The 14,809-nt window shown below is 50.2% G+C and overlaps 4 protein-coding genes across 4 annotated transcripts; 2 read left to right on the top strand and 2 right to left on the bottom strand.

Annotated features, from left to right (window-relative positions):
- Positions 1 to 373: 373 nt before the first annotated feature.
- EDB91DRAFT_1081365 (Alpha/Beta hydrolase protein) lies at positions 374 to 1,942 on the bottom strand (the record flags this gene model as incomplete). Its single annotated transcript, XM_041315373.1, has 8 exons — positions 374 to 539; positions 592 to 760; positions 815 to 1,068; positions 1,119 to 1,186; positions 1,237 to 1,265; positions 1,320 to 1,362; positions 1,418 to 1,575; positions 1,621 to 1,942. 8 exons carry the CDS (start codon positions 1,940 to 1,942, stop codon positions 374 to 376), a joined length of 1,209 nt encoding a protein of 402 aa, XP_041178174.1.
- A 1,985-nt stretch (positions 1,943 to 3,927) lies between these two features.
- Positions 3,928 to 5,842, top strand: EDB91DRAFT_295283 (uncharacterized protein). Its single transcript, XM_041326749.1, has 4 exons — positions 3,928 to 4,257; positions 4,309 to 4,358; positions 4,421 to 5,660; positions 5,715 to 5,842. Exons 1-3 carry the CDS (start codon positions 4,015 to 4,017, stop codon positions 5,610 to 5,612), a joined length of 1,485 nt encoding a protein of 494 aa, XP_041178173.1. The 5' UTR covers positions 3,928 to 4,014; the 3' UTR covers positions 5,613 to 5,660; positions 5,715 to 5,842.
- Positions 5,843 to 8,157: 2,315 nt separating this feature from the next.
- EDB91DRAFT_1127773 (uncharacterized protein) lies at positions 8,158 to 10,161 on the bottom strand. The gene is made up of 4 exons (XM_041318506.1): positions 9,983 to 10,161; positions 9,265 to 9,921; positions 9,067 to 9,215; positions 8,158 to 9,016 (listed from the first exon to the last, which is right to left on the bottom strand). The coding sequence occupies exons 2-4, from the start codon at positions 9,919 to 9,921 to the stop codon at positions 8,473 to 8,475; spliced, it is 1,350 nt and encodes a 449-aa protein (XP_041178172.1). The 5' UTR covers positions 9,983 to 10,161; the 3' UTR covers positions 8,158 to 8,472.
- Positions 10,162 to 11,652: 1,491 nt separating this feature from the next.
- Positions 11,653 to 14,188, top strand: EDB91DRAFT_295132 (uncharacterized protein). The gene is made up of 3 exons (XM_041326748.1): positions 11,653 to 11,824; positions 11,873 to 11,980; positions 12,031 to 14,188. The coding sequence occupies exons 1-3, from the start codon at positions 11,687 to 11,689 to the stop codon at positions 13,903 to 13,905; spliced, it is 2,121 nt and encodes a 706-aa protein (XP_041178171.1). The 5' UTR covers positions 11,653 to 11,686; the 3' UTR covers positions 13,906 to 14,188.
- Positions 14,189 to 14,809: the final 621 nt, after the last annotated feature.

Genomic DNA, 14,809 nt, shown 5'->3' with positions numbered 1-14,809 from the left:
CAAGTTCCCCAAGTATGCGATAAATACCATTCATTCATTGACAACTCAGCATCATCCCAGGGGTGGCTGGGGACGTTAGAGTACTTAATTGCGATCTCTTTTTTCCACATGGAGGTGTACCCTGAGTTCTCTTTCCTGCAGCAGCTCCAGAAATGCATGTTTGGCAGTTATGAGTCATGTGGAGCTGAAGGAACAGAAGATCTGGAAACATCACAGTATATTGCGCAAGATGCGAGGGACCGGATATAAGTAGTACATCATTCATACCGGTATTCTTTACATTGCCTATTTGTGCACTTTTACCTAATATTCATTCTGAGTCAATATCCGAGGAGAATTTAAAAGGTGCTGAGCGTGACGACACGTTGGTTGTTCAAGCATATCCACTTCTTCCAGGGACAATTGCGAACGCAGGACCCCCCTTCGCGAACATTTTCCGCACATCTTGAACAAGCTCTTGCGGCCGTTCGTAGGCAGCAAAATGGCCTCCTGACTTATGATGGGACTCGAAAACAACGTTGTTCAACTTGCGCAGCCACCTACACTTTCACGTTAGCTTCAGGGCAGCCAAGCAGATAGATAAGAACACACGCTGAAGGTAAAAGTATGAGCTCTTTCGGGAAATACGACGCTCCCATAGGAATAGTGGGGTAACCAGTACGGCCTAGATCATAGAAATCGCCATGCAACTCAAAGTAAATGCGATGGGCGGCACCGGGCCCAGCACGGGAGAACCAGTAAATTGAGATCCACGTCAGCACTATTTCACAAGTAGGTAAGCAATAATATATCGGAAAATGAACGCTGTTACTACCTTCGTCATCAGTCCATTTGTAGTCGTCGGTCCAGATGACCAGTTTTTCGTAAAACCAAGCAAGTAGACTAACAGGGCTATCGGTAAAACCGTAAGCGAGTGTCTGCGGGAAGGTGCTCTGCTCAACAAAGTAACCAGATGATTTGGTGCGGTACCACGTGGTGCGCTCGACGCCTGCCTTCTCCTCGGCAGACCAAGGGGTTAGCAAGTACGACAAGAAAGATAGGGGCGATTTCCAGGTTGGTGGGTCGGCCCTAGTCAAAGATGAGTTGACATATGAGTTGAGCGAGAAAATGCCATATACATTGGAAAGTTGGTGTGCCACGCCTTGTGATGCTTTCCACCATACAGAGAGGCCATTCTCCGAGTGATCTGAGGGTACGTTAACGATAAGTCCTGTCTACTTGTCAAACGTCACTCACGAGGAAGCCCCAGTCGCCTCCCTGGGTGACTGCAAGAAAAATGAGCAAATCCATTGCGTAAAATAATCACGGTAGCGACGTACCATATTCGTTGTACCCGAGAGCGAGCATGAGTTTGTGAGCTACCTAGGTACGCCGGTGAACATGAGAGGGCTTAGAGCATGTGATAATCAATAATTACCTCGGCATATTGATCAAGAGCAAAGCCTGGTTTGTGTGGACCCTCCGAAAAGCCAAAACCGGGCAAGCTAAGCGCTACAACATGGAAGCTAGGATGTTCAGGGGACGATGCAGTCAAGAGGGGCAACATCCCCTTGACTTCCAAGAAACTCCCGGGCCCTAGCTAAGGTCAGAAACGTGTCGGTCTGCTTGGATAGGACATACATCCATGGGAGAACAACAGTGGGATGGCGTCAACAGTTTTGCTCTTCTTGTGAACATAGTGAATGTTCAGCGCGCCGTAACCATCCACGTGAATATCACGGGTAAACATTGGCAGCTCTTGATTCAATTCCTTTTCATGCTTACGCCAGTCGTACCCGTTTTTCCACCTCTCTGTGAGTCGTTTCATATCGGTCAGAGGTGGGCCATACTTCCATCCGGCGTCCTGCAATTCGTCCGGGAAAGTGGCAAGCTCAAGTTTAGCACGAAGGGTAGCGAGTTTCTCGTCCGGGATGTTGATTCGAAAGGGAGTTTCAGATGACATGGTGATCAAAGTGCAAGTGAGAGAGATGCGTCCTGGTACGTTCTGTGCTTTATCCTGTGACTTAATAGGAGCTGCCGCATCAAGAAGCGCTAACCTTCTAGTCTGTCTGATGAGAAAAACTTAAACGAGCCTTATCTCTTGTGTCATCATTTTGGCCAGACCACTTCATGGAACATGAAATATTTTTGGTGCTTCCATAAGACACCGTGCACCTTGCGCGCTCCGTTTTCTAGATTTATTGATGCAAGCGAAGACCCTCAATCGGTAAAGATGATATTAGGACAGAGGCACTACTGCGAGTCGTGACAGCAAATTTCTGTATGCGATGTAGGCGAAGTCACGGGCTTCATTGAATAGAGTGTCTGTGCGACGGTGCACACGCGATAGAGCGGTAGAGTTGTCCGTATGCAAACACGTCAGTGCGTAAGTCGAGAACCGCGTAAGCGAGGGTCCGTGGCAGCCATTGGAGGTAGTAGCATGAGCTAATCTCAAGGCGAAGTTATCGTCCATGGAGAGTGTCTGGGGTGAAAGTGAACATAATTCGGGGAATATAAATTGAGCAGTGTGAAGCGGCGGTGTAGTGCTGTGATACGAACTCGTGCGTTTTCCATCGAGAGATTGCGCTGGATTGCGCATAGCATTTTTTTATCGGTGGGGGATACGCCTTAGCATCGCGAGATTCTGGCATCAGCTCGGGGGGGTCGTGACTCGGAACAAATGCCACGTTAGCATCTGGAAGGGCTAATTGTTGAGTTTGTCCAGCAAAGCAATAAGAACGAGTTACTTTGTTGGATTGTCCAAATAATTTTGGCGGTGTACGAAGTCCTACGTCCGACTCTACGAAGTAAGGACCAAAGTGGATCGACCAGTTCTTCCCTAACGTGTTTCGTGACTTCGCCACCTCGGTCCTCAACGGTTCGCATGCGGTGACAACAGCACGTTACTTTAACCAAACCTTAACTTACCTAAGGAGCGCGTGAATTTTTGCATCATTAATGTGCCTGCTGCTGCTGAGCGCTGATCTCCGGTAACCGAGGAGGTATACAGGTTTGATTATGGTGGGAGTGACCGGGCTACGCTGAGGGCTGATTAGTCTCGCTAACGTCCACGGCACCCACCCTGCTATCATAACAGCGGACTGCCCGAGTCATTCCATATAATACGCACCGCAACTCCATCATGATACACTCCCATAGGCTGATGAACCTCTTGCAAAGAACCTCTTGAAGTTGAGGGCCATTGGAGTTGCAGATTCGTTGGTTTCGCAGATAAGACTGGAGAAGACTGTTCGTTCTTCGCGAAGATCAGCATAGATGACACGTTATGCAATCTGGCTATCATACTCCGAGAACCAACCTTACCTGAGGTACATGATTATTTGCTCATTTTCTCCTTCATGTGACCGTTGCCGGGTTTTCTCTGTTGGTATTGCATATAGGTCTCATTTCTTAAACATCAGGATTCAGCTGACAATTGTCTTACGGAAAGGAGAACCCCTCGGTCATTCAAGAAGAGCTAACGACAAGCGTCGTCAGATAACATCTTCCCAAGCCTGTCCACCTCCTTTAGGTCTCGTGAAGACAACTTTGTTTGCGCATGATCTATTTACATGCAGGGATAACCTCTTCCCTTGACACACGCATTACGTGTGGTTGATTATCCCCTCGACGGCGATGTATTGCTGTCCTCCTGTGGCATATCCATCATAATGTTGATCTTGTAACCCGGGCTCATTGCCATCGCAAATTTAATTGCCTGCAATTTTAGAGCGATACCACCAGCAGCTCTGGCTCCAGGACCCTCCATTTGAATGGACACGTTAACTGTTAGACATCTTGGCGGCACCTCCCGCTATACAAACGAGACGAAATTCTACTACCCGACGACTAACCCATCAATCTTTCGTCGAGAAATAGCTCTGAAACGCCAGCTGGGACATCATCAAGGGGTAACCGCAACAATAGCCTACATCGCCCTCACAGACATCACTGTAGCTTGTGAAAGTACATATTATCCTATGAAGGGGTTCATATGAAAATGCCACTTCCGCACCCCCGCTCCTGTTCTTCCGTATGCCATTCCGAAGACCCGTTGCTCGCTCTGCGTCTCTTGGTGAAAGCGCTACCGTCCCTCTCACCACATCAACACCGCCTACGCCTACAGGACTACCTAGCCCGTCAACCCCAACGTCGTCCTCCAGCTACTCGTCAGACGGGACAATCCCGATTTCATCCTCTAGCCACTCGTCGGACGGGACCCAGAGCACAATTCAGCAGACAACGCAATCATTAACAAATCCATCATCTTCGCCGACGGTACGGAACACTCTTTCATCTCTCGGCACATATAGTTATATTTCGTCACAGACACCCGGACAAGCCCCTAGCGTCTCGATAAGCACGACAATCTCGTCATCGTACGTTCTGTATCCTTACCGTTCATAGCAATCAGCTGAACTTCTCACGTCCGCATCATAAGGTCGGATGCCACATCAACTAATTATAAGGGGTCAGGGCCGAGTACGGACATGCCGAAATCCCCTTCTTCACAATCACCGATGAGTACTGGTGAAGGGGGGCAGACGAATGGTTCATCGTCAGGCAGCGGAATCACCACTTTATCGCCAAATGGAAGCGATGGCGGGACATCTTCTCAAATCAGTCCTACCACTTCCGGTCCAGTCATCAGTTCTAGTCTGAGCAACTCGTTAGGTGACCCTAGTCTCTCACTACCGACCTCACTACTTTCGCCACCCACCCCGACCTCCATACCTCTATCACTCACACCGACCTCTATACCTCTACCATCTGTACCGCCCACCACGGGTTTGCCCACTATTTTGTCAGGGCAACAGACAACTACCCAGTCATCTTCACTCACAACTCTGTCAACCGTGGGCAATCCCACAACTGCTTTCACATCCAGCTTATCCGTAGATGAGCCATCTGCAACAACAGACACATATTTGACCAGTACTTTATCAGGGAAACAGACATCCAGCTACCAGTCGACTTCACCGACTCTAGGCAATCCTAGTACTTCAAGTACTGATGCAGGGGGATCGTCTAAGCAAATATCATCATCGTCTAGTTCATCGACCCATAGTGATTCAGCCACTTCTCCGTCCCCAGAGCCCACTGTTACTTCTCAAACTACCGCAGCTACATCCGCGCCAATGACTTCTTCTCAGGAGGGACCTCTTCCATCTCTGTTGTCGAGTATACTTCAGCCACTTACAACTCACGAGACCCATCAGTCAACCCAGTCCTCAGCTACAACTTCAACGACATCCACTGGTAACTCAAAATTGCCGTGGTCATCTATCGGCCTGCCATTGCCCATCACTCCGCTTACCACAGATAGTCAGACTGGTACCTGGACCACTACGATTCCGCAATCCTTGAAAACTCATTCCTCCGACTCACCAGCTGCTACTGACTCCGACATCTTCGCAGACCTATTTCTCCGAGTCACTAAGTACAACGTTACCAACCACGTTCTTCGGAGGCTTGCCGACGACAGTGCCGGGTGCAAAATCTTCCCTTACACTGCAATCTCCCAGTGGGCGCCTAACGGATACTTCAAGCACGACTGTACATGGTGCCACAGTCCCACCTGCAGGTTTACCTACGACGTCAGGTGTGCAATCCTCTGGCGATCCTGTGGGTGACCCGTCTTCCACTGCACAGGGGACCACGGCAACTACTTCCCCCCCTCTGTGAGTTGTCTGAATCATTACTGGAATATGTTTACCTGATCGTCTGATCCTCAGCCCTACTGAGTCACCGCCCCAAATTTTGGATGGTCAATCGAGCACCACCACTCCGTTGCCCGTCCCAAGTGGGGAGACCTTGTCTTCGATCACACATACTTCGACAAGTGTTTACCTTACTACATTCGTCATCCCTTCTGGGACAGGTTCCGAAACCCTGACCTCGGCAGTGACTTCCACGTCTTTGATTGTTACCACGACCCCAGTACCATCGTCGGGAACTAGGTACGCTAGTTCAACCGTCTTTACATTGACATTGCATATGCATATAACCCACTGGAATAAAGGTCAATTGAAGCCCCTGTCATTGGAGGGGTTGTGGGCGGAGTTCTGGCGCTTCTACTGCTAGGTATTGCAGCATGTCATCTCGTCCGCCGCAGGCGCCACTTGCGTGCCCAACAGCGGCTTTATGACAGGGGACCTTACCGCGCCACTCTCTCCAGCAGAGGCAATGCGCGAGAATCACCCGTACCGACCTACGTACACCCCCCTTGTAGGAGGGCAAGTTGCGAGTGAGAGCCGTGGCAACTTGCATCACGCCTCAGACTCCCTTGGCTCGTCGGCCTTCCCACACCCCTCAATTACACCCAGGTTCCCCACATCATTTCGCTCGTGATTCATCAGGCTCAGTATTATACGAAAATAACAGGGAGTCGAACGATGGCGACGTCTCCTCAGATGACGGATCAGACGGCACAGAGAGATATTTCGGGGGCGCACAGAGTTTCTACCGCGACGCATCCATGAACGGGGAGCTCGGCGTGACCGGCGGTGTGGGTATCGCGATCGGGTCTCAGTCGAGCATGGATATCCAGTCGTATCACACTGCCGCTACCACGCTTGACGCGGGGGCCCAAGCTATTGTGGACGACGACTGAAGAATCCGAGAGCCCCGGACCAAGTCCTTCGTCATTCCCCGTTCCCCCCACCATGAACCCGTTCTTCGATGGCGCCCGAGTCGTCGATCTTCCTGATTTCGTGGCCTCTCGTGCATCACAAAACCGCGAAGCGGTGTCAGTTTCATCTGAAGGTGCCCGACCAGTGAAAATTCGCACATTCCTGGAGCAGCAGGCGTCTTGGACGGTGGTTGTAGTAGCTGCAAGCCCCATAGATACACCAACACCAATAGCAAATCAGAGCCTCCATGCACTTATAGACGATGGATACAATGTCGATACGTTAAATCAGGACCTCGAAACGCCAACGCAGTCACGGCCCCCAGTTACGCCATTCAGTGATTTGTCCTACATCGTCAACCCATTCTTACCTGAAACATCTCAGGAAGGGTTCAGTGACGAATCTGGGGGCAGCGACAGCCACGAGACTGTCTCTGAGATCCCATACGCAAATCCATTCGAGTCCTGGGACAAGGGGAAGGGGAAAGAGCAGCTGTCTGCTGACTTGGAGGACGATCCCAGGCGTAACAGACTATCGAATGCTAGCTCGGGTCTCGAGTTCCCCGAGAATGCAGTAAGTACTATCCGAGACTTCATGGAATCGTATCACTAACGAATGATGCCTTCAGTCGCAGTGTGGTATTGCACTCTAGGCAGATAACGGTATTTATGGTGGGCCTACGCCTCTAGCTTATACCTTATTAATGACGCTAGCCCTTATCGTACTATCTCATTCGGACATGCAGTTGATGTCTGCAGCGAAGCTTGTATCTATTACAATAGTTATCATCGACAGGAAGATCAGATTTCAATAAAGTACAGACAGGCAGGTCCAAAAGCTGCACGAATGAGCGTTCCCCGTAGGAATGGATGTGAGTTCGAACGTTCAAGATCAAAAAATGAATCCAACACTATCCAACACATCCATGCATCAAGGTTGGTCGAACTCGAAAATTTGAAATCATTGCATCGTAACCTCCCGTACTAAGGACTCAGATCGACAGTCGCATCTACGGTTTCATGCGCTCTGTCAACGACATTGGGTACAAATACACAAAGGCAAAAGTCGTTCAGCACCGTGTATATCCGAGAGTCCTGCCTGATCGAACCAGAGGGTCGAGGACGAACGAACGATACAAACGCGGTATTACTATTGAGGCGTTTGAATTAGATGTTCGTGGAAAAGCGGAGCGACGAGGCGGACACTGCACATGTAATTTATGTAAATGAAAGCGTATAGGGAAGAGCTTGCCAGTGGCCTTCACACCTCGAGTCTGCATTGAGTTCCGACAGATCCGCCCTGAATGATAATGAGGACATGCTTGGGTACGCTGGCTTTTCGAACGTTAGATGGCAGAACCCTACCTATGTCCGAGGTCTCAGGAGGTCTCAGGAGTCAGAATGAGGGGACATCGTTGTACCTGTCGTGATGTCCAGCAGGTTTCTGGGTTATTCAAGCTTGAAGTGTTGAGTCAATTTCGTGTTCTGTCTTTGGCACCAACGTGAATGGACTGGGAGGTAGTGTCACTAGATCATTCAACGTTCAACCTCGCTTATGTCCTTCCCTAAGCGTTATTCCAGCATGCATAATGAAGGTGTATCCAATAAATGACCATAATAAAGAACGAAGAGTAGTGCGTTATGCCATAGAATACAAAGTGGATGTGTGGGGGAATGCGATATGCCATATATGATGGAGTACAAAGTGAATGGGTGTAGTTTGTGGAAAGTGAGATAGTATCACTGTGCATCGATGAGTGCTCAGCATACATCAAAACATAAAGCGGATAGTCAATAACGCAAGTAAAATATGAAACGAACACCATATCCCATCGTGGATGGGGAGCAGAAAGAGAGAGATGCTAGTTCTGAGGGAGTTCTTCAGATGGAAAACTGTCAAAATCGAAGAATTGCATCAACTCGGCCACCTGATCAGGGGATACAGCTGCCCAGAAGGGGTCCGCAATAACGTCCGTTTCCTGCGACCTCGGGACCTCAATCGCTTGAGGCGGGAATTGCTTTAGCTCCGCTGATGCCCACTCCCCGAACAGGGCTGACACAGCAGGGTCTACACTTTCCACAGGGGCGGGCAGTAAGGGTCCGTTCGCGGTAGCGGGCAGGAAGAGATCTGCGGGAGCGATCGTTTTCTGCGACGGCGTAAGCTCAATTGCTTGGGGCAAGATGTGCATGTTCTCGAGGATTTTTGACGGCGTTAGGTCACTAGTCATTGACGCGGCGGTTGCGGGAGCGCGGAAGGTGAAGGGCCCTCTAGGGATTGCCACAGGCGAAGCAGAACTCATCGAGCCTTGACTAGGGGTTGAGGAGGAGGGCTGTTTGCGCATCTTGCGCTTCCTTCCACAGGCCGAATCCCTCCAGTGCCCCTCCAGGGCATCTACCCTGTTATACCTGATCACAAATATTATGAGACGCGTTTATTTGAGAGTGGGGATACACACGGTTTGCCACAATCGCAGATAAGCTCTCCTTCTGTGAGGCCCTGATGCCTTAACGTCTCGATGTGCTTGCGATGGCTGTCAGGGGTCATTTCTTGGTCACACCTCAGGCGTTTGATTTGTGCATGACCATCCTTGTCTGGCCTTGGCACCTGCCCCCAAACTAAGAATTCTACCTCACATAATGAAACGGAAACTCACACATTCGGGGTCGTCCAATATACGTTCTTCATGCTTGCTTCTCTTTCTTGTTTCGCAGTCCCCAAGGTCTTCCGCGACACGCTTTTGCCTGGCCAACGCCGACGACGCAGTTGCTTGAAGCAGAGAGGAGGAAGCAGAGCCCATTGTGAGCTCGGTACCGTAAGGCTGGAGGTATGCATGCTGAGATATTGGCGGAGGCATGTTCTGTTGGTACAACGCCTGGACCGGGTAACGGGGCAAAACTCCGGCAAAGCCTCCTGAGGAGAAGGGAGCTTGATTGTACTGAGCAGGCGCAGTAGCGTGTTGTAAGCGACGCGAAGCTACATAAGGTGTTCCTTGATCAATAAAAGACCGAACGCATGCGGGAGGATTAGGAAAACTCCGTGGGGCTTGGAACGAATTATGCGCATTTCCAACACCCACGCCTGAGGACGACACGACTGGGACATATGAGGGAGCGGCGACAGGCACCATGTTAGGCGGGAAGCCGTAGGGGTCGTTCCCTTGCGCTGTGGTATTGCTGGGTTGAGGGGTGTATGCGGGCTGGGTCCAGTACGTCCGGCCCATATACATTCCAGGATTCGGAATCAATCCGTTGTTGTTTCCAACGGACAAGTACGACGAGGAAGGATGCGAAGAAGTGCGTGCGTGGTTCATCTGGAGGTAGAATATAGATATAGTTAGGAAACGTAGGTGTTGAAGATGGGGATAAACGTACCTGATCCAGCAGGGGTTCACTTGAAAATTGAAGTGTGTACGCGTTCGCAGTGGCAGCTAGAGGTGGAGGCTAGTGGGTATGACAGAGAGGATAAAGGCCACATGAGCATATTTATATGTGGGTCGAGGACCCCCGCGCTGCTTGTACTGGGGGAACCTTCCTTTCATGGAAGATTTACTGTGGACCACTATTATTCACTAAAACGGACGGTGGACTTTTGCTCGACCCGTTGTGTTGTCCACCCACCGCTTGCGATACAAAGACGAGAAACGCCTTGAGGATTTTGTGCCCTAGCGCGGGTTAACAACTGTCCGATGGGGAACTCCACAGTATATTGTGTGACTCGGCGAACAGTTGAATAATCGTGGACCCCTTTATGAGTGACGATATCCATTGGATTTATTGAAGTGCTTTGAGGTGCTTTGAGAGGAACAGCTTGCTTGGAAAACTGGTCTAAAACACTAACACAAGGGCACTTACGCGAAGTTCAGTGGACGGTTCAGATCCGGGAAAAGCATCTAAGAGATTCGGATGTACAACTCTGTTAGCGCCTTCTAAACCTATAATTCAAGGGATAGCTTACCACTCGAGCGCGAAACATCACAGGTAAGAACATCATCCTTGCACTTTGTTGTGAGCACTCACACTATTTTTATTTTGGTTTCGTGCTCGATGCATTGTAACATCTCTGATGGAGCTCAACTCATCCGCACAATGAAACAAGACTGACCACTAATTTGCTGTTTTCAACCACATAAATTGAAGGAAATCGCCATCCTCCAACATTGGTTGATTTAAGCACATGCGTGCCTTTGGCCCCCTACCGGTAGCCCACAAGCGACCTCGTTGTGGTGCCCATACACGCGCTCATAAAGAGTAGCAAGACAATACCAGTTCCAAGGTATAACTTTTCTGGCCCGGAAGCACGGGGGATATAAGACACCTTCAGCGATTACAACGCAAATTCGCTTGTCAATTTCATCGATAATTGCAAGGAGCATCGAAGAACCCTTCATCATCGAACAGTGGTCTTGGACATTTATTCGCATTGCTACGGCTCGTAACAAAGGGGCATGCACATACAAGCCTGTCACGGCCTGAGCGCAGATGTCAATCGGATGGTGCGACAGTACAGGTAAGAAATAAACGGCCACGAAACTGGATTAGTGCCGGGCGACAAAGGATCTCGGAACACATGGAATAAACACATCTGCATCGAGTACATCGGTATCTTTGCGAAGTGCGGCTAAACATCGAGGAGGTAATATTTTCGCCCACAATCATTCGTGAATTGACATGGAGACGGAATAAGGGGGAGGACAGCGCAGACGAATAGAGGAATATCACATCGGGACAGAATATAGAGGCCAATGGAATGCGCAATTACAATGAGTGTGCGGTTCGAAGGCTCGCGCGGCGCGTACGTATAGCCGGCTGTCTCACCCTCTGGGGGCAAACTCGAACCTGCATATGGTTTCTGGTGTAGGTGAAGGCGGTGCGGACACAAATGGATATTAGATGGTCATCATCGAATGGCCGGGTGCCGCAAAAGGCGTATGCGGGCAAGGAGGAAGGAGGAAATTAATTTTTTGAGCTTGTTGACCTCCGACATTTTAGTAACATCTTGTTCACATGATGAGCGTGACATGAGGCACGCATGTCACACGTGACAAGACGCGTCTTTGCAGATACTTATCCGCGACGATGAGCATCATCCCGAATCCTCCTCGCTGGCAAGCCAGAGCTGATCCTGCATCCATAGATGTTCCAGGTCTCGACACCAATGCATCGATCAATGATCAGATCGATCAGATCGAACAGTTAATAACCATTAAACTCCAGGTTGTCCTGATTATGTTTTCTTCCGCTTAACACTGATGAAGTCATTAGAACATCGACGCGAATTTCTCAAAGATTCAAAATGTCATGGCCACAAAGTTACTACCAGCTGTGAAGCGGTATGCCGTGAGCACTGAACCCGTTCGGGAAGCTGCAAAGGTATGTCTGATGTGCCCTGTGTTCTCATCGATCTTACCCTGTCATCTCAGTTCTGGACATCATTTTACGAGAAAGCCGCACAAGTACATATTCCTACGTATGAGGACTACTCCTCTTTGCATGAACAGCGGTCGGAAGCAACATCCCAGGGCGAAAGTTCCTCTACCCGGCCCGACGCAGAGGAGACTTCTCATTTCGATACCGAGGATGATACAACGCCTTCACATCCTCACAGTCGCACTTATGATCCAAATTCTACTGCATCCGAAGCCTCTTTTATGCCATCGAATGCAGTATCATCTACCCCAGCTCGTACCGGGTTTTCTCGTAACGATACCGCGGATGATCAACCTTCCTGGAGTGCATCACTAGAATCTCCACTCGTTCGACTTGATCGCGAGCTCCAGAACTTTACCCTTGGAGAGGATAGCATAGTGGGCCAAGACACCACCTGCAATAGCTATGCTTATGAAGAAGAAAACACTGTCCAGCAATTTTCCGATAAGGGGAAGTCAAGGGATTATTCGCATGGACACTCTGTCTCGCAGGGTGCATCGCGCCCCAATCTTCCATCTTTGCGCGTTCCACCCAGTGCGCTTCCCACCCCTCGTGGCCTCCCAACTAGCACAAGGGTATCTCCACTGAAAGTCAAACCAAAGACACCCGTAGCAATCCCACAGCATCTACACGCATATCTTCCTCCACTCAATCATCCGGACCCCCCACTGCCATCACCTAGGAGGCAGAGATATCAGCGCTCTCCGCACAAGCCGTACCCCCCGCTTTCATCCGCCTCTAACTCGTCATCCACGCTAGATATACCATCTCTAACGAGACCATCCGATGATTCAAATAGACCCTTTGATCAGTTTAATGACTCCTTCGATGACTCGGCAGAACTCATGCGTGGTCTTTCACCACCGCGAACGGTGGCATTTCCACGTGGACCGAGGTCTAGCATTGGACTGGGGCTGCTACCACCAGGTCGGACGCCAGGCAAGGACTTGCATCATGCATTGGGAAAGACACCTAGGAAGGAGGCTGCAGAGCGCATACGTCGCGACCTTCTTGGCGATGTTCAATCTGATCACAGCTCCGTCCGAAGCAGTGCCACTGTAGACCGGTTTGTGGGCTTCAAGAAATTTGGCTACACCATTCCAGAAGGCACAGAAGATACCATGTCTACGATTCCCACCCCACCATCCATATCACGATATACCCGCCATGCTTATCCCTCGGCGTATGACAGCAGCGACCCAAGCTCCAGCTTAACAAGCATAATGCGCGGGGCGGGACTCGGCATACCCGAATCAACCTCTACATCAAAATCGCACTCCGTCGCATCTCACCAAAGTCTTGAAACAGCACGGCTTGTCCCTCCTTCTCAACCACAGCCTCTTCATACCCCCGATCCACAACCTGACCTTTTCCATTTCCAACAAGAAGAGCCCAGCACACTACAGCTAGGTGATCCTCACCCAGACTCTGACTCCGATTCAGATTCTCTCGGCGAGCCTGCACACCCAGGACAGCCATCGACTGCATTCCTTATGGCCTCCGCCCGCAATCAAGACCCGGATGATTCGTTTGGCTCGTCAAATTCAAACCACTCCAGCGACTCGATCGGAGGAGGCTTTGGCGATGAAGGCGGCGCCGTGCATCCATTTGCGCGCGCCGTTGAGGACGACGGTGATGGATTTGACGATAGTTTTGATTCTGTTGATGGAGATGGAGATGGAGATGGCTTGGGGGTGCAGGAGGAGACTGTATTTGGTATTCCCCCTACGCAGCGCAAGTACGGGAGAGGTCCAGGCGAGCTCAGGCTTCTTGGGGAAGATCTTCTGCAAGATACGATTGGTATTGGAAGTCAGCTGGCAAAAGTGGGGAGAGTGGAGGAGAGTCCGACACCATATGGGAGGGCCTAGTTGGCCTTGATTGTGTGTGATAACTACAGCTTGCGTCATACTAGTTTTTGCATTATTTGTGTGCATAACGGTCATGCACGTGTTTTACGCCTTGCATGGACAGCCTTGCGGGTTGGTACCGGTGAGCGCTTTGTTACGTCGTTGACACCAGCTGTTGAAACTAAGACGCTGGGGTGAGGGACCCCTAGCAGTAGAGGCAGGAGGAGGTGTTTGCGGAGGTTTAGGTCACTTAATCAGCATCAGAGAGACATTCGAGACGCCACTGCACTAGTTAGGACATCATCTCAGCAAACGATTCGCTCATTCACATTAGCTAGAGCTACCGCTCCAACGCCCCAAACCCTATATGCCGGTGCCGGTGAGCGCTGTAATCGTTACTAGTTACTTCTTACAGGTATATACTTCTATATATCGAGTCCAATAGACTGAGATTTACTTCTTACAGCTCCCGTTCTCGCTCCCGCTCCCGCTCTGTCATGACTCATAACCTGTGTTTGGATGGAGTACATAGGGAGGCAGGAGCCTGCCGCTACCGGCAGAATACACGCCATCACCAGCTGCTGGGACTAACGAGGACGAGGGGCGCTCATTCTCGAGCAGGGCTGCACTGCATGTCCAAGTCGTTTAGTCACTGAGATAGTTGGCGCTCGCTTTGTCCCTCCTTTGAAACGCTTAGCCCCACCATCGAAAAGGTGTTGGTGAACATTGACGTTTCTTGCAGCTGTCAAACTGTCCGACATGCTGGTTGGTTCTTTCCTTACCTCCACTCGGTTTGACTATCTTATCCATTTCGCAGACGACACGCACACAGAGATCTAAACGGCTTTGCACTACCATGTTGTATTTCTGTACCATCACCCAACTCACAACTTAGGTTCCTAGCTATTTTTCTCAATCGAACAGG

The sequence above is a fragment of the Suillus paluster genome (assembly GCF_016628075.1).
Source record: "Suillus paluster strain FC165 chromosome Unknown EDB91scaffold_20, whole genome shotgun sequence".
NCBI lineage: Eukaryota > Fungi > Basidiomycota > Agaricomycetes > Boletales > Suillaceae > Suillus > Suillus paluster.
This window is presented reverse-complemented; position numbering and strand designations above follow the sequence as displayed.